The sequence below is a fragment of the Bombina bombina genome, chromosome 1 (genome assembly GCF_027579735.1).
Source record: "Bombina bombina isolate aBomBom1 chromosome 1, aBomBom1.pri, whole genome shotgun sequence".
Classification (NCBI taxonomy): Eukaryota; Metazoa; Chordata; class Amphibia; order Anura; family Bombinatoridae; genus Bombina; species Bombina bombina.
Genome location: NC_069499.1, coordinates 310,403,037 through 310,429,712, shown reverse-complemented (window position 1 = coordinate 310,429,712; position 26,676 = coordinate 310,403,037). Strand labels below are relative to the sequence as shown.

The 26,676-nt window shown below is 40.0% G+C and overlaps 1 protein-coding gene across 1 annotated transcript in view; it reads left to right on the top strand.

Annotated features, from left to right (window-relative positions):
- The window catches only part of PTPN4 (protein tyrosine phosphatase non-receptor type 4), a gene marked incomplete in the record, with an annotated part of 1,345,721 nt that overhangs the window by 1,154,687 nt on the left and 164,358 nt on the right, over window positions 1-26,676 (top strand). Inside the window, 2 exon segments of the mRNA XM_053698088.1 lie at window positions 7,849-7,910; window positions 10,075-10,221. Coding sequence (XP_053554063.1) covers window positions 7,849-7,910; window positions 10,075-10,221 — 209 coding nt within the window.

Here is a 26,676-nt window from a genome sequence, read left to right as displayed (position 1 = left end):
CATCCGGGAGAGTGGGAACTTCACCCAGAGGTATTTGCTCAACTGATTCGTCGTTGGGGCAAACCGGATTTGGATCTCATGGCATCTCGCCAGAACGCGAAGCTTCCTTGTTACGGATCCAGGTCCAGGGACCCGGGAGCGGTGCTGGTAGATGCATTGGCAGCCCCTTGGGTTTTCAACATAGCTTATGTGTTTCCACCATTTCCGTTGCTACCTCGGCTGATTGCCAGGATCAAACAGGAGAGGGCATCGGTAATTCTGATAGCGCCTGCGTGGCCACGCAGGACCTGGTATGCAGACCTAGTGGACATGTCGTCCTGTCCACCATGGTCTCTTCCTCTGAGGCAGGACCTTCTAATTCAGGGTCCTTTCAACCATCCAAACCTAATTTCTCTGAGGCTGACTGCCTGGAAATTAAACGCTTAATTCTATCAAAGCGTGGGTTTTCGGATTCGGTTATTGATACATTAATACAGGCTCGGAAACCTGTGACAAGAAAAATTTACCATAAGATATGGCGTAAATATTTATATTGGTGCGAATCCAAGAGTTACTCATGGAGTAAGGTTAGGATTCCTAGGATATTAGCTTTTCTACAAGAGGGTTTAGAAAAGGGTTTATCCGCTAGTTCGCTAAAGGGACAGATTTCAGCTCTGTCTATTCTTTTACACAAACGTCTGGCAGAGCATCCGGACGTCCAGGCCTTTTGTCAGGCTTTGGCTAGAATTAAGCCTGTGTTTAAAGCTGTTGCTCCTCCGTGGAGCTTAAACTTGGTTCTTAAAGTTCTTCAGGGTGTTCCGTTTGAACCCCTTCATTCCATTGATATTAAGCTTTTATCTTGGAAAGTTCTGTTTTTGATGGCTATTTCCTCGGCTCGAAGAGTCTCTGAGTTATCTGCCTTACATTGCGATTCTCCTTATCTGATCTTTCATTCAGACAAGGTAGTACTGCGTACTAAACATGGGTTTTTGCCTAAGGTTGTTTCTAACAGGAATATCAATCAAGAGATTGTTGTTCCATCATTATGTCCTAATCCTTCTTCAAAGAAGGAACGTCTTTTACATAATCTAGACGTGGTCCGTGCTCTGAAGTTCTACTTACAGGCAACTAAGGATTTTAGACAAACTTCTTCTCTGTTTGTCGTTTACTCTGGACAGAGGAGAGGTCAAAAGGCTTCGGCTACCTCTCTCTCTTTTTGGCTTCGTAGCATAATACGTTTAGCCTATGAGACTGCTGGACAGCAGCCTCCTGAAAGAATTACAGCTCATTCCACTAGAGCTGTGGCTTCCACCTGGGCCTTTAAGAATGAGGCCTCTGTTGAACAGATTTGCAAGGCTGCAACTTGGTCTTCACTTCATACTTTTTCCAAATTTTACAAATTTGACACTTTCGCTTCTTCGGAGGCTGTTTTTGGGAGAAAGGTTCTACAGGCAGTGGTTCCTTCTGTTTAATGTTCCTGCCTTGTCCCTCCCATCATCCGTGTACTTAGCTTTGGTATTGGTATCCCATAAGTAATGGATGACCCGTGGACTGAACACACTTAACAAGAGAAAACATAATTTATGCTTACCTGATAAATTTATTTCTCTTGTAGTGTGTTCAGTCCACGGCCCGCTCTGTCTTTTTCAGGCAGGCTCTAAATTTTAAAATTATAACTCCAGTCACCACTGCACCTTATAGTTTCTCCTTTCTCGTCTTGTTTCGGTCGAATGACTGGATATGACATGTGAGGGGAGGAGCTATATAGCAGCTCTGCTTGGGTGATCCTCTTGCAACTTCCTGTTGGGAAGGAGAATATATCCCATAAGTAATGGATGACCCGTGGACTGAACACACTACAAGAGAAATAAATTTATCAGGTAAGCATAAATTATGTTTTTACTCTTAACCCCTTAATGACCGGACCATTTTTCAATTTTCTTACCCTTTATGACAATGGCTATTTTTACATTTCTGCAGTGTTTGTGTTTAGCTGTAATTTCCCTCTTACTCATTTACTGTACCCACACATATTATATACAGTTTTTCTCGCCATTAAATGGACTTTCTAAAGATACCATTATTTTCATCATGTCTTATAATTTACTAAAAAAATAATAATAAAATATGAGGAAAAAATGAAAAAAAACACACTTTTTCTAACTTTGACCCCCAAAATATGTTACACATCTACAATCACCAAGAAACACCCATGCTAAATAGTTTCTAAATTTTGTCCTGAGTTTAGAAATACCCAATGTTTACATGTTCTTTGCTTTTTTTGCAATTTATGGGGCAATAAATACAAGTAGCACTTCGCTATTTCCAAACCACTTTTTTTCAAAATTAGCGCTAGTTACATTGGAACCCTGATATCTGTCAGGAATACCTGAATATCCCTTGACATGTATATATTTTTTTTTAGAAGACAACCCAAAGTATTGATCTAGGCCCATTTTGGTATATTTCATGCCACCATTTCACCGCCAAATGCGATCAAAAAAAAAAAAGTTCACTTTTTCACAAAATATGTCACAAACTTTAGGTTTCCCACTGAAATTATTTACAAACAGCTTCTGCAATTATGGCACAAATGGTTGTAAATGCTTCTCTGGGATCCCCTTTTTTCAGAAATAGCAGACTTATATGGCTTTTGGGTTGCTTTTTGGTAATTAGAAGGCCGCTAAATGCCGCTGCGCCCCACACGTGTTTTATGCCCAGGAGTGAAGGGGTTAATTAGGGAGCTTGTAGGGTTAATTTTAGCTTTAGTGTAGTGTAGTAGACAACCCCAAGTATTGATCTAGGCCCATTTTGGTATATTTTATGCCACCATTTCACCGCCAAATGCGAGCAAATAAAAAAAAAAAAACTTAACATTTTTCACAATTTTAGGTTTCTCACTGAAATTATTTACAAACAGCTTGTGCAATTATGGCAGAACTTGTTGTAAAAGCTTCTCTGGGATCCCCTTTGTTCAGAAATAGCAGACTTATATGGCTTTGGCGTTGCTTTTTGGTAATTAGAAGGCCGCTAAATGCTGCTGCGCACCACACGTTAATTATGCCCAGCAGTGAAGGGGTTAAATTAGGTAGCTTGTAGGGAGCTTGCAGGGTTAATTTTAGAGATCAGCCTCCCACCTGACACATCCCACCCCCTGATCCCTCCCAAACAGCTCTCTTCCCTCCCCCACCCCACAATTGTTCCCGCCATCTTAAGTACTGGCAGAAAGTCTGCCAGTACTAAATAAAAGAGGTTTGTTTTTTTTTAAGTATTTTAGCTGTGATGGACCCCTGCCTTAGCCCCAACCTCCCTGATCCCCCCTCCAGCTCTCTAACCCTCTCCCCTACCTAATTACCACCATCTTGGGTACTGGCAGCTTTCTGCCAGTACCCAGTTTGGCCCCAAAAACCCCCCAAAAAGTATTTTTATTTTATTTTTACTTAAAAAAACTTTCTATAGTGTAGCAGCCCCCACAATACCCCCACCCCCACCCCCTCCCAGATCCTTTTATATTTTTTTTTTTATTTAAAAATCCCTTTTTTTTTCCCCTTTCTGCCCTCATTCATTGGTGTCAGTGTGGCTAATGGGTGCACGTGCACGCGCACATGCATGCTCGCGCGCATCGTGCACGCGCACCCTCACACCCGGCACTATCGCTACCGGTGCAGAGTGGCTCTCTCTGCATCGGGGGCTTGTAAAATGGTATTGCAGGATGCCTCCATATCGAGGCATCACTGCAATACCCTCAGAGCTGCTGGAAGCATTTGTGATCGCTTCCAGCACTCTGTTAGACAACTGACGTACCAGGTACGTCCATTGTCATTAACTGCTTGTTAATGCATGACGTACCTGGTACGTCAGTTGTCATTAAGGGGTTAATCCAACAGGGTCAATTTGTGGCCAATAATGGACTTTAGTTATGCATACCTGCATATTCCTATCCACAAAGATCACCATCAGTTCCTATGGTTTGCATTTCTAAGCAAACACTATCACATTTTTGTCCCTCCATTTGGTCAGTCTACAGCTCCACACATTTTCACAAAGGTGCTAGAAGCACTGTTGTCAATGATCAGAGCTCAGGTGATGTCAATTGCCCTCTATCCGGACGGAATCTTAGTATAGGCTCCTTCCCTGCCTTTAACTAATGCCCAAACTCAAAGGCATGTATCCTTTCTCCAGGACCACTGTTGGAGAATCAGTTTCCAAAGAGCTTTTTAACTCCAGCTACAAAGGTGTCCTTTCTAGGAATCATCATAGATTCAGCCCTAATGTGTGCTTCATTTCCATCACAAGCTCAATGCATGGAGGTAGTGGGTCTTAGGGTTGCGGCTTTGGACTCAGTTCACTTTGCCCACCTTCACTTGCGACCTCTTCAACTATCTATTCTCAATCAGTGTTCAAAGAATTATCTGCAATTGGAAGAGCAGATTGCTCTGGATTTGTCTGTCAGACAGTCTCTCTCTTGGTGGATGAAAGGTCTTTCTTTGACCCTTAGGGTGTCCTTTCTCTGCCCATCATGGGATATTGGGATGACAGACTGGGGCACGTTCTGGAATTCTCGAAGTACGCAAGTAGTTTGGTCCCCTGTGGAGGCGAGGTTATCAGTCAACATTCAGGAAAGGTTTATCCATGTCCAGTCGGACAATATTACGCAGTGGCCTACATAAATAATGGGGTACCCGCAGTCCACTGGCTAGGTAGGAAGTGTCCAAGATTCTGTCTTAGGCAGAGAGGAATCAATGCTCCCTGTCAGCTGTTCACATTCCATGAGTGAACAATTGGGAAGTGGCTTACCTCAGTTGTCAGTTGGTTCATCCAGGAAAGTGGTTTCTCCATCAGGACATCTTCGATCAATTAGTGATCAAATGGGGCCTACCAGACATAGATCTGATGGTCTACCATTTAAATCACAAATGATAGACACCTTGCTATGCCCATGGCACTTTCATCTAGTGTACCTCTTTCCTCTGTTCTACTTCCAAGAGTTATTGCTTTAATCAAACAGGAGTCAGCTTCAGTAATATTGATTGCTCAAGATTGGCCCCATAGAACATGATATGCGGATCTAGTGCAGATGTCCTCATTTCCTCCATGGCTTCTTCCTATAAGACAAGATCTGTTGTCTCAATGGCCTCTTTTCCATCACAATCTCAAATCTCTAAGTTTGATGGTGTGGAGGTTTAATGCCTAGGGGTAGATTTATTAAAATGTGAGCGGACATGATTTGCTGTAGCGAATTATGTCCGCTCGACCTCGCTAAATGCCGACAGCATACACTGTAGGCATTTATCATTGCAAAGGAGTCCGCCACAACGATGGGGCTCCGAAGCAGCATCTGCTGCTTAATAAATAGAGCCCCGAGTCTTAATACATGGAGGTTTCTCTGATTCAGTTATTGACACTCTGATTCAGGAAAAAAAAAAACCTGTTAATCAAAAAAATGATCACAAAATTTGGAGGGCATACTTTGAATGGTGCTCGTTCAGAGGATTTTTTTTTGGTGTTCCTTCAGGATTTTAGAGAATTCTTCAGTTTTTACAGGATGGCATTGACAAGGGTTTGTCTGCTAGCTCCCTTAAAGGTCAAACTTCTCTTTCATTGAAAATTAGCTAAACTTCCGGACGTTCAGACTTTTGTCCAGGAGCTAGTAAGAATTAGGCTACTCGTTAGACCTATTTATCAACCTTGGAATTTGATCCTAGTTCTTTCTTTCTGCAAGGTTCTCCTTTTGAACTGCTGCATTCTATTGATATCAAATTTGTATCTTAGAAAGTGCTTTTCTTGTTAGCAATTTATTCAGCTAGCAGAGTTTCTGATTTATCAGCTTTATCCTATGATAATCCATTTTTTGTTTTTCACAAAGATAAAGCTGTACTTCGTACTAAATATGATTTTCTTCATGAGATGGTTTCTATGAAAATATAAATCAGGAGATTGTTGATCCTTTTTTGTGTCCAGATCTTGCTAATTCTAAGAAACTACTTTTACATAATCTTGATGTAGTCAGAACATTGAAGGTTTATCTTCAAGCTACTGAGGAGATCAGACTATTTTCCAGCTTTTTACTCTCTGACTCATAAAGGTTAGAAGGATACTACTGTAACTTTGGCCTCTTGGCTTAAACGGGTAATTCACAAGGCCTACTCTGTGGTGGAAAAGTATCACAGCTCATTCTATAAGTCTCCTGGGCTTTCAAAAATATATATCTTTGGAGCAGATTTGCAGAGCTGCAACATGGTCTTCTCTGTATACCTTTTCAAAATTTTACCGCTTTTGATGTTTTTGCTTCTTCACAGGCAGCTTTTGTCAGGAAAGTCATTCAGGCCGCAGTGTCTGATAAATAGGAACTGCCAGAATACTTCTGTAGCATGCACTATCTGCTTGGGTATTAATCCCACATGTTATGCAGCCCTGTGGACTATCATCATCATACAAAAGAAAACTAAATTTATGCTTACATGATAAATGTTTTCCTTTCGGGATAATGATAGTCCAAAGGCCCCACCCATTTCAACTTTTAGGCAAGCGTTCTAATTTACACCTCTATAGACCGTGCTTTTGTCTTTCCTACCTATATGTTTCCTACCCATCTGTTTCCTAAGCTCGGCTATGATTGGAGGTGGGAGGGAATTTAAGCTCTTTTGTGGGTTCTTGGCCACCTCCTAGTGGTGGGAATTATATCCTGCATGTTATGGAGCCCTATGGACTGTCATCACCCCGAAAGAAAAGACTGTATTGTGATTTTATTTTATTTTTTTCTGGTAGCAGTTTGGTATGCACCTCCTTATTCTCTGCTCCTTTTTTTTTGCTCTTATTGTCTTTTCCTATCTTCCTCTTTTCCAGCTAGGCTTTACATCAGACTAGTTTCCAGTAAGGTGGGAGGGGTTTTAATGGCTCTTGGAGTTTTGGGATCTTTGCCTCCTCCTAGTGGCCCAGAGTATAATTCCCATCAATTTATCAGGTAAGCATAAATTATATACTTTTTCTTTCTTTCATACTTTTATTGAAAATTAAAGTTACAAGCAGGTATCATGATGCATATAATATACATTGGTTCTATTGTTCTACTAATTAAGATGCCTGGTTGTTCTGTGGTCAACTGATGGATTATAACGTATAAACAGAACTTTTAGAAAGAAAAACCCAGAAATTGGGTTGTACTCGTTTGCAATACTTAGTGCGCCATAAGTTTTCTATTCTGAAAAATTCTCATCAGAGTCTCAGTACTCAAAGTCCCTACTCTGTGATATCCAAAATTCTGTCTCCGGAATAGAGATGGTTAGTTCCTTAGCCATTGCCGCCAGTGTGTACTAGTTGGTGCTGGCTAAGGAATTGCAGATAGGTATATAGGAAAGATTCTTGAAGAGAGATAATGGGAGCAGTAAGGTATAAGCAGAGAGATTTGAGTGAAGAAAAACTGAGATGAGGTGAGGAGGGATAAATTATATTTTTTAAGAATATGGAATAAATTACTTTTTAACCTAATTGGTGTGCCAAGTCTTATACAAATTATTTAAACATACGGTTATCTTGTTCTTAATTTTGAAGACCATGTACATTTTGCAATGCAGTGTGTAATTTATACTTTGCATATATAGGTATATATATACATACTATATAATGTGAACACAAATACAACTCACACATTTCTTTATTAAACTTGATTAAAATTAGTGCCACAGTAAATGGTATGTATTCAACTGCATATTCTTTATAGATGGAATGCTGCTCAAAGGAAGAGAAACACTTTTTTCATCCATTTTCATCCAAGACTGTAAAATAATTGTAAAAAAAATTTTAGAAAGTTTTTAGACCTCAATAATTATACGATCCACCATAAGTATCATAATATCCTTTTATTTTTAGATGATGCTACACGGGTGATTTTGAAAGGTGGTGATGATTACATCAATGCAAACTATATCAATGTAAGTATACTATACAACAGGTTGCAAATCTCCACTTCCCAGCATAAAGAAGCTTGTAATACCAGAATGGTAAGCGCCATTCCTCCGCCCGCCATATTCATTAATTGATTGACAGATGACTCATCTGAAATCCACAAATCATCTGTCAATCAATTGACTAATATGGCGGGCGGAGGAACAGCACTTATCGTTCTGGCATTACAAGGTGACAATATCATAAGATAAGTATATCCTACACATTTCATGAATCAAAGTCTCATTCATTTTTCTATGACTTGAGTGACTATGCTCAAGTTTACAATCACTTTAAGTACAGTATTAAAAGGATTACAGTTAATGTATACTACCAGATCTCTCATGTCAAAATGGCAATGTTTCTAGGTATTAATAAAAAATGGGCTCCATTCCAGTGAATATAAAAAAGGTTTTTCCTGAACTAGTCTTGGAAGAGATTACATCTTAACTAGTGAATCTAAGAAAGTGGTTTTTTTTTTGGTCATGTGATCCCCAACGTTTAAGAGAACCACAAACCACATTTTTCTAAATAATGTAACCAGAATCTATGCAGGATATCTCTTATTTATTTGCTGATTCTGAATTTTCTTCAGAATAGAGTAGATGTGACCTTAGCCATAGAGTTAAAAAAGGTCAGGTTTCTGCTCTTTCATAATTGGTTAAAGCCCTTGTGAATGTGTTATGCCCAGCCTTCCATGTAATTTAAATTTTGGTTTTGTAACAAAGATGTGAACCTCAACAACAAATGTTTGTCGTTTTATCATCCAGGAAGTTTCTCTCAGAGCTAAGAAATCTGTTTTGTTTCTTTTCGGTTTTTCATAATAAAGTGAAGTGCTTACTACAAAAACTTCTTTTTGCAGAAAGTAGTCTGTTCTCAAAATATGTAGCTTATGTTGCCAGCATTCTTTTCAGAACTGAAGAAGGGGATTGTAATCCCCGAAACGTCAATGAATTTGGCACATTTTGCAAAACCCGGAGGCCTCACTGTTCATTGTACAATATATATAGAGAGAGAGATATAGGTATAGATATATATTGTACCAACATACCATCATATATATGTATATATATATATATATATATATATATATATATATATATATATATATATATATATATAGAACATTGGAATTTGAAATATTCATATTTAAGCGGTTTAGCACACTTGAGAAGTTTGCGCGCAAGTAGGTGTTTTTTCCACTATTTTTAGTCCATTGACTTTTATGGAAAAAATACGTGAATGTGCATGCAATTTTCTAACTTCGGCTTTTTGCACGCATCGGGTTAGCACTCATGTAGAAACTCTTTACTTTCAACTTGTAATACAAGCGCTACCCAAAACGTGCAAAAAGAGAGTTAGCACACGAGCTGGAGTGTTAAATAATGCTCCACTTGTAATCTGGCACTAAATAGGGTAAAATATTTACCATTTAATATCTGTATTATAATTAATCTATAATTGATGTCTATCTCTTGTACATAGATGTTGTAATCTAATTTTTTTCTAAATAAAAATTCTACTCTACTAGCTTTTCTAGTAAAGATTGAGTAAAGAAATCTAGACCATATGTTATATATTTTTATTATATTATATATGTTACATATTTTCACCAATAGTAAAGGTAGGTTCCTGGGAAGGTTCTGCCTTTAAATTTAAGTGTCAAGAAACTATATACCCTGTAGTAATAAATATGTATTAACTGTGAATCTATTCAATTATGTTTCTTTTTACGATCAGATAAGTCACCAAGAATGATGTGTGTACATACAGTATATATAGTCAGAATATTAGTATGTTTTGGTTTAATTGTACTCAAGCACTGTAAAGTTTCAGTGAGAAAAGTTGTACCATTCTTGAAACCATCATCCTATTATTCTATAACCTTCCTTTTCTTACTCTCAGCATCCTTGAAACGTGAGTGAAGAATTGGCAACATTCATGGAAAGTTGAGTTATAGTTAATTTCCACATAAATACACAGTTCAAACCCTGAAACCTTGTCCAGTCAGTAATTTCTAACTATGTTATTAAGAGTAGTGCAATAGCACACCAAGTTAATTATTTAGGACTATGCAAAATAGCAACATATGCACTAAATGTTATCAGTTCTGTTCTGCACTACATCACCTATCTTTATATTTGACTTCAGATGGAAATCCCTTCTTCCTGTATAATCAATCGGTACATTGCATGCCAAGGACCTCTTCCGAACACCTGTCCGGACTTCTGGCAAATGATCTGGGAACAAGGCTCCTCCTTGGTGGTAATGCTGACCACTCAAGTGGAGCGTGGTAGAGTAAGTAGTTCTATTGATTAATGAACAGTGTCATTAACCAGGTCACATAAACCAGTGTACAGACATGACAATAAAAATCAGGTTAAAAAACACATTGTATTATATTAAGTATCCTAGAGAGATAGATCAGCCGAGGATGTATATAAGCAAAACAATTAATGCTCCAAGGATTTTAAAAATCACATTACTTTCATCAGATGTTCATCAGCCACAAGTCATCACGTGTGGGAATTCCTTTCCTGACCAATAGGAGGAGGCAAAAGATACCCCAACACAACAGCGCTTTGAATCCCTTCTATATCCCATGATCTACAGTCATTTTCTTTTGCCTTTATGAGGAGTGAGGTGAAACTAAAGTGCAGATCTACTCATCGTTGAAAGAGGTCCTTAACCCCTCTAAGGCCCATTTCTTTCTTAAGACATGGTAAGTCCACGGATCATGAATTACTGTTGGAAATATCACTCTTGGCCAACAGGAAGAGGCAAAGAGCACCACAGCAAAGCCGTTAAGTATCACTTGTCTTCCCACAACCCCAGTCATTCTCTTTGCCTTCCATGCAAGGAGGAGGTGAAGTTTTAGGTGTCTGATTAAGATTTAGGCTTGCTCTGATCTTCCCTGACAAGCTGGGTTTAGCTGTACTCCACGTTACTCTCTTCAGTAGGGCTGTGGTAGCTTTCAAGCAGTTAGGAACTTGTGGGGTGGGCCTCACTGCGTTTTCCTGACAGAATTGCTGCCCGCAAACAGAATGCCAGAGTAGGCATACTCTGTTTATTTCATCTTTCCACGGGTCTCTGTGAGGAGTGGCTTCCTCTCATACTTGGTGAGCTGTCCTTCTGCCGGACAGTCAGGGATGCAGGTAAGTGCCATTTTTTATTCTATACATGTATGGCACTACAACACATAACTGCACCATATTGGCCAATTATTCCTGAAGCAGGATTTTTCTGGCAGGATGCAGGGTACTGTGTGGCGGTAGAATAAGGGACAAAGGGAAACTTTATTTTTTCTCTTTTATTGGTGGCTCAGAAGTGTACTGCTTAAATGTGCAGTCATTTTGATGTGGGGACAGTAATGGCACTAGTTTATGCGGCTGCTAGCTTATACTTGGCGTGATGTCATTAAGGGGCATTTATAGATAGAATTCTCTTATCTAAAGACAAACTTTTTGATTCTGTGTCACCATTCCCTCAGGATGATGCTGTCTAGGTGTTAACACAGCCTATCTCTAATATGGCCCAGTCTGCAGCAACCTCACATTGCAGTGCCCTGTGGTTTCTCTCAATCTCCGGATGGAGTGTTTTTAAAGGCTGAGATTGCAGCCCAGGTATCTACAGCAGTATCTGAGACACTAGCAGTCATTCCCATGCTGCAGGGGAAGCGTAAGAGGAAAATTATAGAATCAGATAAGGTATCAGATCCTATTCAGGCTGACCGGTCTCCTCTTTCGCATAAATCGGAGGAGGATACTTCGGTAGCCTCTGAGGGCGAAAGTGGTGTCCTTCAGATTCAAGGTTGAGCACCTCCGTGTCTTGTTAAAGGAGGTTTTAGCTATCTTGGACGACTATGATACGCCTATCGTTGACAACCCTAAAAAGTCTAGCAAATTGAATAGATACTTTGTTGTCCCCTCATCTGGGGATGTGTTTCCAGTGCCAGACCGTGCCACAGAGATTATTTCCCAGGAATGGGAGAGACCAGGACGTCCCTTCTCCCCCTCCCCTGTCTTAGGAGTCGTGGCAGACGGTTCCTATGGTGGAAGGGGCGATTTTCACTTTGGCTAAGAGAACTACTATCCCTATTGAGGATAGTTGCTCTTTCAAGGATCCTATGGATAAAAAGCCTGAGGCCTTTTTAAAGAAGATATATACTCATCAGGGGTTACAATGGCAACCGGCGGTGTGCATTGCTACAGTAACCAGTGCAGCAGCCTATTGGTTTGACGCTTTGTCTCAATCCTTGCAAGCTGAAACTCCCTTGGAAGAAATTCAGGATAGGATTAAGGCTCTCAAGTTAGCCAACTCCTTTATAACTGACACTTCCTTGCAAGTTATTAAGTTGGGAGCTAAAATATCTGGTTTTGCAATTTTAGCGCGTAGAGCGCTATGGCTTAAGTCTTGGGCTGCAGACATTTCTTCTAAATCTAAGCTTTTGGCTATACCCTACTAGGGAAAGACCTTGTTCGGGACAGCTTTGGCAGAGATTTTCCCCGATATCACGTATAGTAAAGGATACTTTCTGCCTCAAGACAAAAAGAATAAATCAAAGAGACGTCAGACCAATTTTCGTTACTTTCGTAACTTCAGAGGTAAGTCTTCCCCTGCCTCTACCAAGCAGGAACAATCCAAGCCTTCCTGGAAACCTGGCCAGTCTTAGAATAAGGGGAAGCAATCCAATAAACCCGCAGCTGAATCCAAGTCAGCATGAAGGGGTTGCCCCTGAACCGGGATCTGATCAAGTGAGGGGCAGACTCTCTGTTTTCGCAATCTTGGGAACTAGACGTTCCAGACCCGTGAGCAGTGGACATAGTGTCCCAGGGGTACAAGTTAGAATTCAAGACTTTTTCTCCTAGGGGCAGGTTCTAACTCTTCAAGATTATCTGTAGACCGGTTCTTGAAATGTGTACAGGATATATCCCTCTTGGGAGTGATAGTTCCAGTTCCAAGTCAGGAACAGGGTCTCAAATTTTACTCCAAAAAAGAGGGAGCTTTCAGGCCCATTCTAGAGCTAAAGCTTCTAAACAAATTCCTCAGAGTGCCGTCCTTCAAGATGGAGACTATCCATTCTTCCTTTGATTTAAGAAAGTCAATTTATGACGACCATAGACTTGAAGGATGTGTATCTGCACGTTCTCATTCACAGGGATCATCCCAGATATCTGAGGTTTGCCTATCTAGACAAACATTACCAATTTGTTGCACTGCCATTTGATCTCACTACGGCTCCCAGAATTTTTTCAAAGGTCCTGGGAGCTCTGCTGGCGGTAATTCAGTTTCGGGGTCCTGCAGTGGCGCCTTATCTGGATGACATTCTGGTTCAGGCGCCATCCTTTCAACTAGCAGAATCCCATACAAATATTTTGTTGGAGTTTCTTTGTTCCCGCAGTTGGAAAATCAATATGGAGAAAAGTTCTCTTGTTCCATCTTCAAGAGTGACCTTCCTATGAACAATTATAGACTCTGTCTATGAAAATTTTTCTGACGAAGGTCAGAAGAGCCAAGATTCTGTCAGTTTGTCCCTAGAAGCGGCAACATGACCATCAGTGGCCCAATGCATGGAGGTAATCGGGTTGATGGTGGCTTCCATGGACACAGTTCCATTTGCTTGGTTACATTTGAGACCTCTGCAGCTATGCATGCTCGCTCGCTCAGTGGAACAGGGATTATTCAGATCTATCTCAGAGAATAGTTCTGGATCAATCAACAAGTGACCTCCCTACCGTGGTGGCTGTCACACGAACACCTGTCCCAGGGGACGTATTTTCAGAGACCACCTTGGGTAATTGTGACCACGGATGCCAGCCTGTTGGGTTGGGGAGCAGTCTGGGACTCGTTGAAGGTGCAGGGACTTTGGTCTCAGGAGGAATCTGCTCTCCCCATAAACATTCTGGAGTTGAGTGATCTTCAATGCTTTAATGGCTTGGCCTCAGCTGGCCCTAGCCCGGTCTATCAAGTTCCAGACGGACAACATAACCTCAGTGGCCTACATCGACCACCAAGGGTGGAGACTCACAATTGCTGTCTATCTGCCATCCACATTCCAGGAGTGGACAATTGGGAGGCGGATTTTCTGAGCAGACAAACTTTTCATCCCGGGGAACTCCATCCGGAAGTGTTCTCCAGGGTAACAACTAGATGGGGGTTACCAGAACTGGATCTGATGGCGTCTCGTCAGAATGCCAAACTTCCAAAGTATGGGTCGAGGTCAAGAGATCCTCAAGCCTTTCTGATAGATGCTCTGGCTGTTCCTTGGAACTTCAAGTTGGACTATCTCTTTCCTCCGTTTGCTTTCCTTCCACGAGTCATCGCTCGGATCAAGCAGGAGAGAGCATCAGTGATTCTAATAGCTCCTGCGTGGCCTTGCAGGATCTCATATGCAGATCTAGTAGAGATGTCACCTCTACCTCCATGGAAACGTCCGCTGAGGAAGGATCTTCTGCTTCAGGGACCCTTCTTCATCCAAATCTAATTTCTCTGAAGCTGACTGCTTGAAGATGGAACACATGATTTTGGCAAGCGTGGGTTTTCCGAATCGGTCATTGAGACCATGATTCAGGCTCGTAAGCCTGTCACTAGAAAGATTTACCATAAGATATGGCGTAAATATCTTTATTGGTTTGAGTCTAAAGGATTTTCTTGGAGTAAGGTCAGGATCTCACGGATCTTATCTTTTCTCCAGGAAGGCCTTGAGAAAGGATTATCTGTCAGTACCCTCAAAGGTCAGATTTCTGCTTTATCCATTCTGCTGCACAAGCGTCTAGTGGACGTGCCGGATGTACAGTCCTTTTGTCAGGCCCTGGTCAGAATCAGGCCTGTATTTAAATCAGTTTCTCCTCCTTGGAGCCTTAATCTGGTTCTTAAAGTCTTACAACAGGCTCCGTTTGAGCCTATGCATTCCATAGATAGTAAGTTATTATCCTGGAAAGTTTTGTTTCTTATTGCTATTTCTTCTGCTCGGAGGGTTTCTGAACTCTCAGCATTGCAGTGTGATTCTCTGTATCTCATATTTCATGCAGATAAGGCAGTTCTCCGTACCAAGTTTGTTTTTCTTCCTAAGGTTGTTTCTTACAGAAATATTAATAAGGAAATTGTTGTTCCTTCTCTCTATCCTAAACCTTCTTCTCATAAAGAACGTTTGTTGCACAACTTAGACGTTGTGCGGGCTCTTAAATTCTATCTGTAGGCTGCGAAGGACTTCCGTCAGTCTTCTGCATTATTTGTTTGCTTTTCTGGTAAACGTAAAGGCCTGAAAGCTACTGCCACTTCTCTTTCTCTCTGGTTGAGAAGTGTTATTCATATGGCTTATGAGACTGCTGGACAGCAGCCTTCTGAGAGAATTACAGCTCACTCCAATAGGGCGATGTCTTCTTCTTGGGCCTTCAAGAATGAGGCTTCTGTAGAACAGATTTGTAAGGCTGCGACTTGGTCTTCTTTGCACACTTTTTCTAAATTCTATAAATTTGATACTTTTGCCTCGGCTTAGGCTTCTTTTGGGACAAAGGTTCTGCAGGCAGTGGTACTTTCTGTTTAGGTTACCTGTCTTGCCCTCCCTTATCATCTGTGTCCTCTAGCTTGTGTATTGATTCCCAACAGTAATTGATGATCCGTGGACTCACCGTGTCTTAAGAAAGAAAACAAAATTTATGCTTACCTGATAAATGTATTTCAGCCAGACAGTGAAAGATCTTTTCTCAATGAGAACTATCATAGGCCTTTCAGGTGAAATGTGAACTTGTCCACTAATCCCCTGGTCTACAATGAGCTGCTCATTGTGGGATCCACAACCCTCTTCAGGTGAAATGTGGACCTGTCCACCAATCCCCTGGGTTATAGATGTTGTTACTTGTTTAGATCCTTGGCATCAGACTTGCACTGTAAAGGGTTGGCTTGTCTTCATGGAAGCAAGTTTCTGCAGCTGAGGTAAACACAGTGGATGGAGGTGCTTACAGGTAAGTACTTTGTACTTTCATAGCCCACTGGCTTTTAGTATGAACATTTACATATGCTTCACATATTCTGGAGACAAATATTTGTACAGCATACACCTTATGTTAGCAGTTTATAGCTCCTTTGAGCACTTCTAAAAATGTTTATATCTTGAAGCCCTTAGTAACAATTACCAATGAACAACTCTCCCCCAAGGGGTAAGGACAGAACTGCCTACTCCTTTAGGTTTTCCCTATTCCTGATGCTTTCCCTAACATGATTTCTAGGGAATGGTCTAAGCCAGGTAATTTTTTTACTCCTCCTCCTAGGTTTAAAAAGTTATATCCTTTACCTGCTGCTAATACATATTTGTGGGAAACAGTTCCCAAGGTAGATCGGGCCATTTCTAATTTGGCTAAACGTACTACTATTCCGTTGGAAGACAGTACTTCTTTTAAAGACCCTTTAGACAGAAAGTCTTTTCACTTTTTACATGCAGGTTATATTCTCAAGCTATCTCTATCGCGGATCTAGCTGATGCATCTACTTACTGGTTGTCAGTATTTCAGAGCAGTATTCTGATGACTCTGCTAGTGCAAGTCTTCTGAGTTTACTCAAAAGTGCCAATTATTTTATTTGTGATGCTATATTTAAAGTCTAGAGGGAAATCTAAAGCTTCTAATCGTTTTCTTTCCTTTCGTCATAATAAGAAACAATCAGTTGAATTCTGGTTCAGTCTGGAAACCTTGTGCGAATTGGAACAAGTCAAAGCAGGGTAAAAGATCTATCCTTACTACTAAATCTGCATGAAGATCTGGTCCTTGATCCAGAAATTCTGGTAGGGGGCACTTGGTTTCAGTCTTTTCCAGACCACTGGGTTCTGAATATAGTTTCTCAGGGATATAGAATTGTTTTCAGAACAAGGCCTCCTAGAGGAAGGTTTTTTTCTGTTCAATGCCCCAAGAAATTCTGTAAAAGCTCAAACTTTTTCCAGTCTGTCTCAGATCTGGAAGCTATGGAAGTGATTATTCCAGTTCCTTTGCAGGAACAGGGGATGGGATTTTATTCAAATATCTTCATTGTTCCAAAGAAGGAAGGTACTTTCAGACCAGTTCTAGATCTGAAGGCTCTGAACAGGTTTGTAAGCATTCCATCTTTCAGAATAAAACCATTCCGATTATTCTGCCTTTTGTTCAGCAAGGTCAGTTTATGTCCACAATAGATTTAAAGGATGCTTACCTACATATTTCTATTCAGAGATCATTTCCAATTTCTGAGGTTTCTCTTTCTGGACAGACATTTTTAGTTTGTTGCTCTTCCATTTGGTCTGGCTACAGCTCCTAGAATATTCACAAATCTTTTGGGTGCCTTGTTGTCTGTGATCAGATCTCAGGGTATTGCAGTGTTTCCATACTTGGACAATATCTTGGTTCAAGCTCCATCCTTTCCTTTAGTATAATCTCACACCAACCATCTTTTGTTGTATCTTCAACAACATGGTTGGAGGATAAATTTTCCAAAACATTTTTGGTGCCTCAGACAAGGGTAACTTTCTTTCATGTAATTAGCAAGAGTCCATGAGCTAGTGACGTATGGGATATACATTCCTACCAGGAGGGGCAAAGTTTCCCAAACCTCAAAATGCCTATAAATACACCCCTCACCACACCCACAATTCAGTTTTTACAAACTTTGCCTCCGATGGAGGTGGTGAAGTAAGTTTGTGCTAGATTCTACGTTGATATGCGCTCCGCAGCAAGTTGGAGCCCGGTTTTCCTCTCAGCGTGCAGTGAATGTCAGAGGGATGTGAGGAGAGTATTGCCTATTTGAATGCAGTGATCTCCTTCTAAGGGGTCTATTTCATAGGTTCTCTGTTATCGGTCGTAGAGATTCATCTCTTACCTCCCTTTTCAGATCGACGATATACTCTTATATATACCATTACCTCTGCTGATTCTCGTTTCAGTACTGGTTTGGCTATCTGCTATATGTAGATGAGTGTCCTGGGGTAAGTAAGTCTTATTTTCTGTGACACTCCTAGCTATGGTTGGGCACTTTGTTTATAAAGTTCTAAATATATGTATTCAAACATTTATTTGCCTTGACTCAGAATGTTCAACTTTCCTTATTTTCAGACAGTCAGTTTCATATTTGGGATAATGCATTTTAATTTAACTTTTTTCTTACCTTAAAATTTGACTTTTTCCCTGTGGGCTGTTAGGCTCGCGGGGGCTGAAAATGCTTCATTTTATTGCGTCATTCTTGGCGCGGACTTTTTTGGCGCAAAAATTCTATTTCCGTTTCCGGCGTCATACGTGTCGCCGGAAGTTGCGTCATTTTTTTGACGTTATTTTGCGCCAAAAATGTCGGCGTTCCGGATGTGGCGTCAAATAATGTGGGCGTCTTATTTGGCGCGAAAAAATATGGGCGTCACTTTTGTCTCCACATTATTTAAGTCTCATTTTTTATTGCTTCTGGTTGCTAGAAGCTTGTTCTTTGGCATTTTTTCCCATTCCTGAAACTGTCATTTAAGGAATTTGATCAATTTTGCTTTATATATATGTTGTTTTTTCTCTTACATATTGCAAGATGTCTCACGTTGCATCTGAGTCAGAAGATACTACAGGAAAATCGCTATCAAGTGCTGAATCTACCAAAGCTAAGTGTATCTGCTGTAAACTTTTGGTAGCTATTCCTCCAGCTGTTGTTTGTATTGATTGTCATGACAAACTTGTTAAAGCAGATAATATTTCCTTTAGTAAAGTACCATTGCCTGTTGCAGTTCCTTCAACATCTAGAAGGTGCAGAATGTTCCTGATAATATAAGAGATTTTGTTTCTGAATCCATAAAGAAGGCTATGTCTGTTATTTCTCCTTCTAGTAAACGTAAAAAATCTTTTAAAACTTCTCTCCCTACAGATGAATTTTTAACTGAACATCATCATTCTGATTCTGATGATTCCTCTGGTTCAGAGGATTCTGTCTCAGAGGTTGATGCTGATAAATCTTCATATTTATTTAAAATAGAATTTAATCGTTCTTTACTTAAAGAAGTACTAATTGCTTTAGAAATAGAGGATTCTGGTCCTCTTGATACTAATTCTAAACTTTTAGATAAGGTATTTAAAGCTCCTGTGGTTATTCCAGAAGTTTTTCCTGTTCCTAATGCTATTCCTACGTCAGATGGTACTTCGTTTAAGGATCCTCTAGATAGGAAAATTGAGTCCTTTCTAAGAAAAGCTTATCTGTGTTCAGGTAATCTTCTTAGACCTGCTATATCTTTGGCTGATGTTGCTGCAGCTTCAACTTTTTGGTTGGAAACTTTAGCGCAACAAGTAACACATCGTGATTCTCATGATATTATTATTCTTCTTCAACATGCTAATAATTTTATCTGTGATGCCATTTTTTATATTATCAGAGTTGATGTCAGGTTTATGTCTCTAGCTATTTTAGCTAGAAGAGCTTTATGGCTTAAAACTTGGAATGCTGATATGGCTTCTAAATCAACTTTACTTTCCATTTCTTTCCAGGGTAACAAATTATTTGGTTCTCAGTTGGATTCCATTATTTCAACTGTTACTGGTGGGAAAGGAACTTTTTTACCACAGGATAAAAAATCTAAGGGTAAAAACAGGGCTAATAATCGTTTTCGTTCCTTTCGTTTCAACAAAGAACAAAAGCCTGATCCTTCATCCTCAGGAGCAGTTTCAGTTTGGAGACCATCTCCAGTCTGGAATAAATCCAAGCCAGCTAGAAAGGCAAAGCCTGCTTCTAAGTCCACATGAAGGTGCGGCCCTCATTCCAGCTCAGCTGGTAGGGGGCAGGTTACGTTTTTTCAAGGAAATTTGGATCACTTCTGTTCACAATCTTTGGATTCAGAGCATTGTTTCAGAAGGGTACAGAATTGGTTTCAAGTTGAGACCTCCTGCAAAGAGATTTTTTCTTTCCCATGTCCCAGTAAATCCAGTAAAAGCTCAAGCATTTCTGAAATGTGTTTCAGATCTAGAGTTGACTGGAGTAATTATGCCAGTTCCAGTTCCGGAACAGGGGATGGGGTTTTATTCAAATCTCTTCATTGTACCAAAGAAGGAGAATTCTTTCAGACCAGTTCTGGATCTAAAAATATTGAATCATTATGTAAGGATACCAACGTTCAAGATGGTAACTGTAAGGACTATCTTACCTTTTGTTCAGCAAGGGAATTATATGTCCACAATAGATTTACAGGATGCATATCTGCATATTCCGATTCATCCAGATCATTATCAGTTCCTGAGATTCTCGTTTCTGGACAAGCATTACCAGTTTGTGGCTCTGCCGTTTGGCCTAGCTACAGCTCCAAGAATTTTTACAAAGGTTATCGGTGCCCTGCTGTCTGTAATCAGAGAACAGGGTATTGTGGTATTTCCTTATTTGGACGATATCTTGGTACTTGCTCAGTCTTTACATTTAGCAGAATCTCATACAAATCGACTTGTGTTGTTTCTTCAAGATCATGGTTGGAGGATCAATTTACCAAAAAGTTCTTTGATTCCTCAGACAAGGGTAACCTTTCTGGGTTTCCAGATGGATTCAGTGTCCATGACTCTGTCTTTAACAGACAAGAGACGTCTAAAGTTGATTACAGCTTGTCGAAACCTTCAGTCACAATCATTCCCTTCGGTAGCCTTATGCATGGAAATTCTAGGTCTTATGACTGCTGCATCGGACGCGATCCCCTTAGCTCGTTTTCACATGCGACCTCTTCAGCTCTGTATGCTGAAGCAATGGGGCAAGGATTACACGAAGATATCTCAATTAATATCTTTAAAACCGATTGTTCAACACTCTCTAACATGGTGGACAGATCACCATCGTTTAATTCAGGGGGCTTCTTTTGTGCTTCCGACCTGGACTGTAATTTCAACAGATGCAAGTCTCACAGGTTGGGGAGCTGTGTGGGGATCTCTGACGGCACAAGGAGTTTGGGAATCTCAAGAGGTGAGATTACCGATCAATATTTTGGAACTCCGTGCAATTTTCAGAGCTCTTCAGTTTTGGCCTCTTCTGAAGAGAGAATCGTTCATTTGTTTTCAGACAGACAATGTCACAACTGTGGCATACATCAATCATCAAGGAGGGACTCACAGTCCTCTGGCTATGAAAGAAGTATCTCGAATTTTGGTTTGGGCGGAATCCAGCTCCTGTCTAATCTCTGCGGTTCATATCCCAGGTGTAGACAATTGGGAAGCGGATTATCTCAGTCGCCAAACGTTGCATCCGGGCGAATGGTCTCTAAACCCAGAGGTATTTCTTCAGATTGTTCAAATGTGGGAACTTCCAGAAATAGATCTGATGGCGTCCCATCTAAACAAGAAACTTCCCAGGTATCTGTCCAGATCCCGGGATCCTCAGGCGGAGGCAGTGGATGCATTATCACTTCCTTGGAAGTATCATCCTGCCTATATCTTTCCGCCTCTAGTTCTTCTTCCAAGAGTAATCTCCAAGATTCTGAAGGAATGCTCGTTTGTTCTGATGGTAGCTCCGGCATGGCCTCACAGGTTTTGGTATGCGGATCTTGTCCGGATGGCCTCTTGCCAACCGTGGACTCTTCCGTTAAGACCAGACCTTCTGTCACAAGGTCCTTTTTTTCCATCAGGATCTGAAATCCTTAAATTTAAAGGTATGGAGATTGAACGCTTGATTCTTGGTCAAAGAGGTTTCTCTGACTCTGTGATTAATACTATGTTACAGGCTCGTAAATCTGTATCTCGAGAGATATATTATAGAGTCTGGAAGACTTATATTTCTTGGTGTCTTTCTCATCATTTTTCCTGGCATTCTTTTAGAATACCGAGAATTTTACAGTTCCTTCAGGATGGTTTAGATAAGGGTTTGTCCGCAAGTTCTTTGAAAGGACAAATCTCTGCTCTTTCTGTTCTTTTTCACAGAAAGATTGCTATTCTTCCTGATATTCATTGTTTTGTACAAGCTTTGGTTCGTATAAAACCTGTCATTAAGTCAATTTCTCCTCCTTGGAGTTTGAATTTGGTTCTGGGAGCTCTTCAAGCTCCTCCGTTTGAACCTATGCATTCATTGGACATTAAATTACTTTCTTGGAAAGTTTTGTTCCTTTTGGCCATCTCTTCTGCCAGAAGAGTTTCTGAATTATCTGCTCTTTCTTGTGAGTCTCCTTTTCTGATTTTTCATCAGGATAAGGCGGTGTTGCGAACTTCTTTTGAATTTTTACCTAAAGTTGTGAATTCCAACAACATTAGTAGAGAAATTGTGGTTCCTTCATTATGTCCTAATCCTAAGAATTCTAAGGAGAAATCGTTGCATTCTTTGGATGTTGTTAGAGCTTTGAAATATTATGTTGAAGCTACGAAATCTTTTCGTAAGACTTCTAGTCTATTTGTTATCTTTTCCGGTTCTAGAAAAGGCCAGAAAGCTTCTGCCATTTCTTTGGCATCTTGGTTGAAATCTTTAATTCATCTTGCCTATGTTGAGTCGGGTAAAACTCCGCCTCAGAGAATTACAGCTCATTCTACTAGGTCAGTTTCTACTTCCTGGGCGTTTAGGAATGAAGCTTCGGTTGACCAGATCTGCAAAGCAGCAACTTGGTCCTCTTTGCATACTTTTACTAAATTCTACCATTTTGATGTATTTTCTTCTTCTGAAGCAGTTTTTGGTAGAAAAGTACTTCAGGCAGCGGTTTCAGTTTGAATCTTCTGCTTATGTTTTTCGTTAAACTTTATTTTGGGTGTGGATTTTTTTCAGCAGGAATTGGCTGTCTTTATTTTATCCCTCCCTCTCTAGTGACTCTTGTGTGGAAAGATCCACATCTTGGGTAGTCATTATCCCATACGTCACTAGCTCATGGACTCTTGCTAATTACATGAAAGAAAACATAATTTATGTAAGAACTTACCTGATAAATTCATTTCTTTCATATTAGCAAGAGTCCATGAGGCCTGCCCTTTTTTGTGGTGGTTATGATTTTGTATAAAGCACAATTATTCCAATTCCTTATTTTATATGCTTTCGCACTTTTTTATCACCCCACTTCTTGGCTATTCGTTAAACTGAATTGTGGGTGTGGTGAGGGGTGTATTTATAGGCATTTTGAGGTTTGGGAAACTTTGCCCCTCCTGGTAGGAATGTATATCCCATACGTCACTAGCTCATGGACTCTTGCTAATATGAAAGAAATGAATTTATCAGGTAAGTTCTTACATAAATTATGTTTTTTTAGGTTTCTATATATATATTCAGAATCCATGAGTCTTTCTCTAACCTTCAGTCTCTCTCGTTTCCTTCAGTGGCTCTTTGAATGGAAATCCTAGGTCTTATGATTGCCTCTTCAGCTTTGTATGCTGTGTAAATAGTGCAGAAATTATACTGGGTTGTCTCAAAAGATATTTTTGGTTCCCAGTCAGTCTCTTACTTGATGGCTGGATCATCAGTTTATTATTCATGGTTCTTCTTTTGCCTATCCTACCTGGACTGCAATCACTAGAGATGCTAGTCTCTCAGGTTGGGGAGCTGTTTTTGGGTCTTTGAGAGAACAGGGAGTTTGGGAACTTCAGTAGGCGAGGTTACCAATCAATGTTCTAGAACTCTGTGCAATTTTCAGGGCTCTTCAAGATTGGCCTCTGTTGAAAAGAGTCTCATCTCTGTTTACAGACATACAATGTCACAGCAGTAGCTTATGTCAACCATCAGTGGGGAACTCACAGTTCCCTGGCACTGATGGAGGTGTCTTGAATTCTCACATGGGCAGAAACCAATTCTTGTCTAGTCTCTGCAATTCATATTCCAGGGGTGAACAGCTGGGAGGCAGACTTTCTAAGTCATCAATCTCTACATCCAGGGGAGTGGTCTCTTCACCAGGATTTGTTGATTCTGCAATTCTACTGTATTGACTGGTCTTTTAAGAGTAGAGGTTTGCAAGCATTGTGGTCCTTCTTTGGCCTTTAGCTCATAAGATAACTTCCCTTACGTGCGGCCCCTCTAAGTAACCCATTGATGATAGCTGTGTCTCTGACTCTCAGGTGACAGAGGATATGTTCTTTAATGTCATGCTTGATCATATTCATGCTTTATTCCTGTAAGTTTTTATTGCTTTAGAGGTCGAGGATTGTCCTGCTACAGTCATGCAACCTGTTAAAAGGATTCATAGATTTTTATTAGCAGCTCCCAAGCAGCCTTCCTCTTTTTTCCCATGCCTAATTCAATTTCTGAACTTATTTATAAGGAATTGCAAGAGCCAGTTATTCATTTGGTTCCATCTACCAAGTTGCGCACATCAGTTTAGTGCACGTCCTTTTCAGTTTTAATATTGTTGCTTTGACTGGTTTACATATGTCGGGTTAGCACACGTTCATTCTCAGCTATGCTCACATCAGGTTTTGGGGTGCTAAATCCCTTATAGCTGTTTATTTCATGAATGTTTTCTTCATTCTAATGATCATTGGATGTGGATTTCACTTCCCAAGGAAAAAAAAGATATTTTTAAATCCCTCCCTTTATGTAGTTATTCATGGACTCCACAGCTTTGGTATTAGTTCCAACACCTGTATGAAATTAATTTATCAGGTAAGCATAAATTATGTTTTTACAAAAGTGCTTGGGAGCTCGGTTTTCTGTAACTCAAGGTCTTACTTGGATTACCTTCTGGTTCAGGCTCCCTCTTTTCTTTCTAAGGTGGTGATAGTTCACAAAAATCGTTACTTGTGGAAATTAATTTCCAGGGCACCAAGAAGAGGGATAAACACCCTACAACAAAGCTTCCCCTTCCCTCTCAGTACTACTTTGCCTCATTAAGGAGAAGGCAAAGATAAAGGTGTCCAGGATTTGTTGAAGATTTACAGGGCTATTAATCTCAGAATTTCCCTCAGTGGATAGTTCCTGGAAGAGAGGTATTTAGGAGAGTACTGGCTGTGCACTGTAAATCTTCTATACAGAGTTGTGTCCACAACCCTGCCACGTGTGTCCCTGGGTAGTTCCTATAGCCTCCTCTTGCTTGGCCATGAAGATATACTCCCTTAGTATATCCTTACTGTTACAGTATTGCATGGGCTCTACTGTACCTGCAGACTTTATCAGGGTAAGGTCAGTGGTGGGGCTCCTAATATGTAAGTGCCTACATTCCCCATGGCAGCCCTTAGGCTATTAATAGGCACCCTAGTAGTGTTCATGATAGCCAAATGTATAATTCTTTGTAACTTTGCTTTACTATGTTTTCTTATTACATGACTCAGTGAGCTTGTGTGATATCAAGTTGTAGGACTGAGTGGGTTCATAAATGTTTGGCAGCCTGAGGAATATTATTATTTTCCCAGTGGCAATTTTAAGTTTGCCACTTTAAGCAGCCCCACTCGCAGCCTTTAAGTTGCCAGTCTGACTTTGTTGGCTGTTCTCTTCACAGTGAGTATTTTTCATGTGAGGGAGCATTAACACGGCTCTGGAGGACAAGCGCACAGTCTGGATAAAAGATTGCAGTGCTGGGTCACAATTGTTGCAGGAAGAACAGCAGTTAAAACTATTCCCGACTTTAGGGAGTTTGAGCTTGCTCCTCTTTCTCTTTTCCCTTCACATTGGTGGTGGCCATTTCCATATCGGTCCTACTTATTAGCATTACATTGGTGACCGGAGGGGGTTAAGATTCGCATTGCACCAAGTACAAGGGATGTATCTTTGAAGGAATTTAGAATAGCTTCCTTCTGTCTTAGCTAACAGGGAACAATTTATGGAACGTACAGAGAGCGGTAAAAACGCTATTATACTATGCTGTTGTTTAATGCTTTTACCTGGATTAATAACATATGGCATACATTTTAATATTGAGAGTTTGGCTTTGTTTCTGTCGTGCATTATACACTGTCTCTCTGCGGATTTTTAAACCATGACATGGTTTAATAGGGAGCAGCCTGGTTCTTTTTCTACAGGGTAAAACAGAGGGAAATCCTCAGGTTGGTTTATTTGTGGTTATATTATGCTGTGCAATAGTATATCAATTAATGGTTTGAGGAAGTTACAGTATATTCCAAGTCTTTTATTCTACTGTATTACATTGCTTTGCAAAGGTGTACATTTTCCTTATGAGAGGATCCCACAATATATTCCATATTCTGTACTGTTATTTATTGTTGTTGAATTGTATAATTTTACATTGTCAAAAGATAATACAGTATTTTTCATATCTTATACTACTGTTATACATTGCTGTGCAATGGTATACCTTTACATTTTGTGAGGATACTACAGTATATTCTATATTTTGTATTACTGTTATACATTGTTGTACAATGGTATACATATACAATGTGAGAGGATACTACAATATATTACATATTGCTGTACAATGGTGTACCTTTACATTGTGGAATGATACTTCAGTATATCCATATCTTGTACTTTTGTTATTTATTGCTATGCAATGGTGTAAATTTTCGTTGTGAGAGGATACTACAGTGTATTACATATCTTGTATGACTGTTATTTATTGCTATGTAATGGTGTACAATTACATTGTGAGAAGATACTACAGTGTATTACATATGTTGTATGACTTATTTATTGCTATGCAATGGTATATATTTACATTGTGAGAGGATATTACAGTATATTACATATCTTGTATGACTTATTTATTGCTATGCAATGGTGTACATTTACATTTTGATAGGATATTAAAATATATTACATATCTTGTATGCCTGTTATTTATTGCTATGCAATGGTGTACATTTACATTGTGAGAGAATGCTACAGTATATTACATTTCTTGTACGACTGTTATTTTGTTACTAAGGAATGGGATAGACC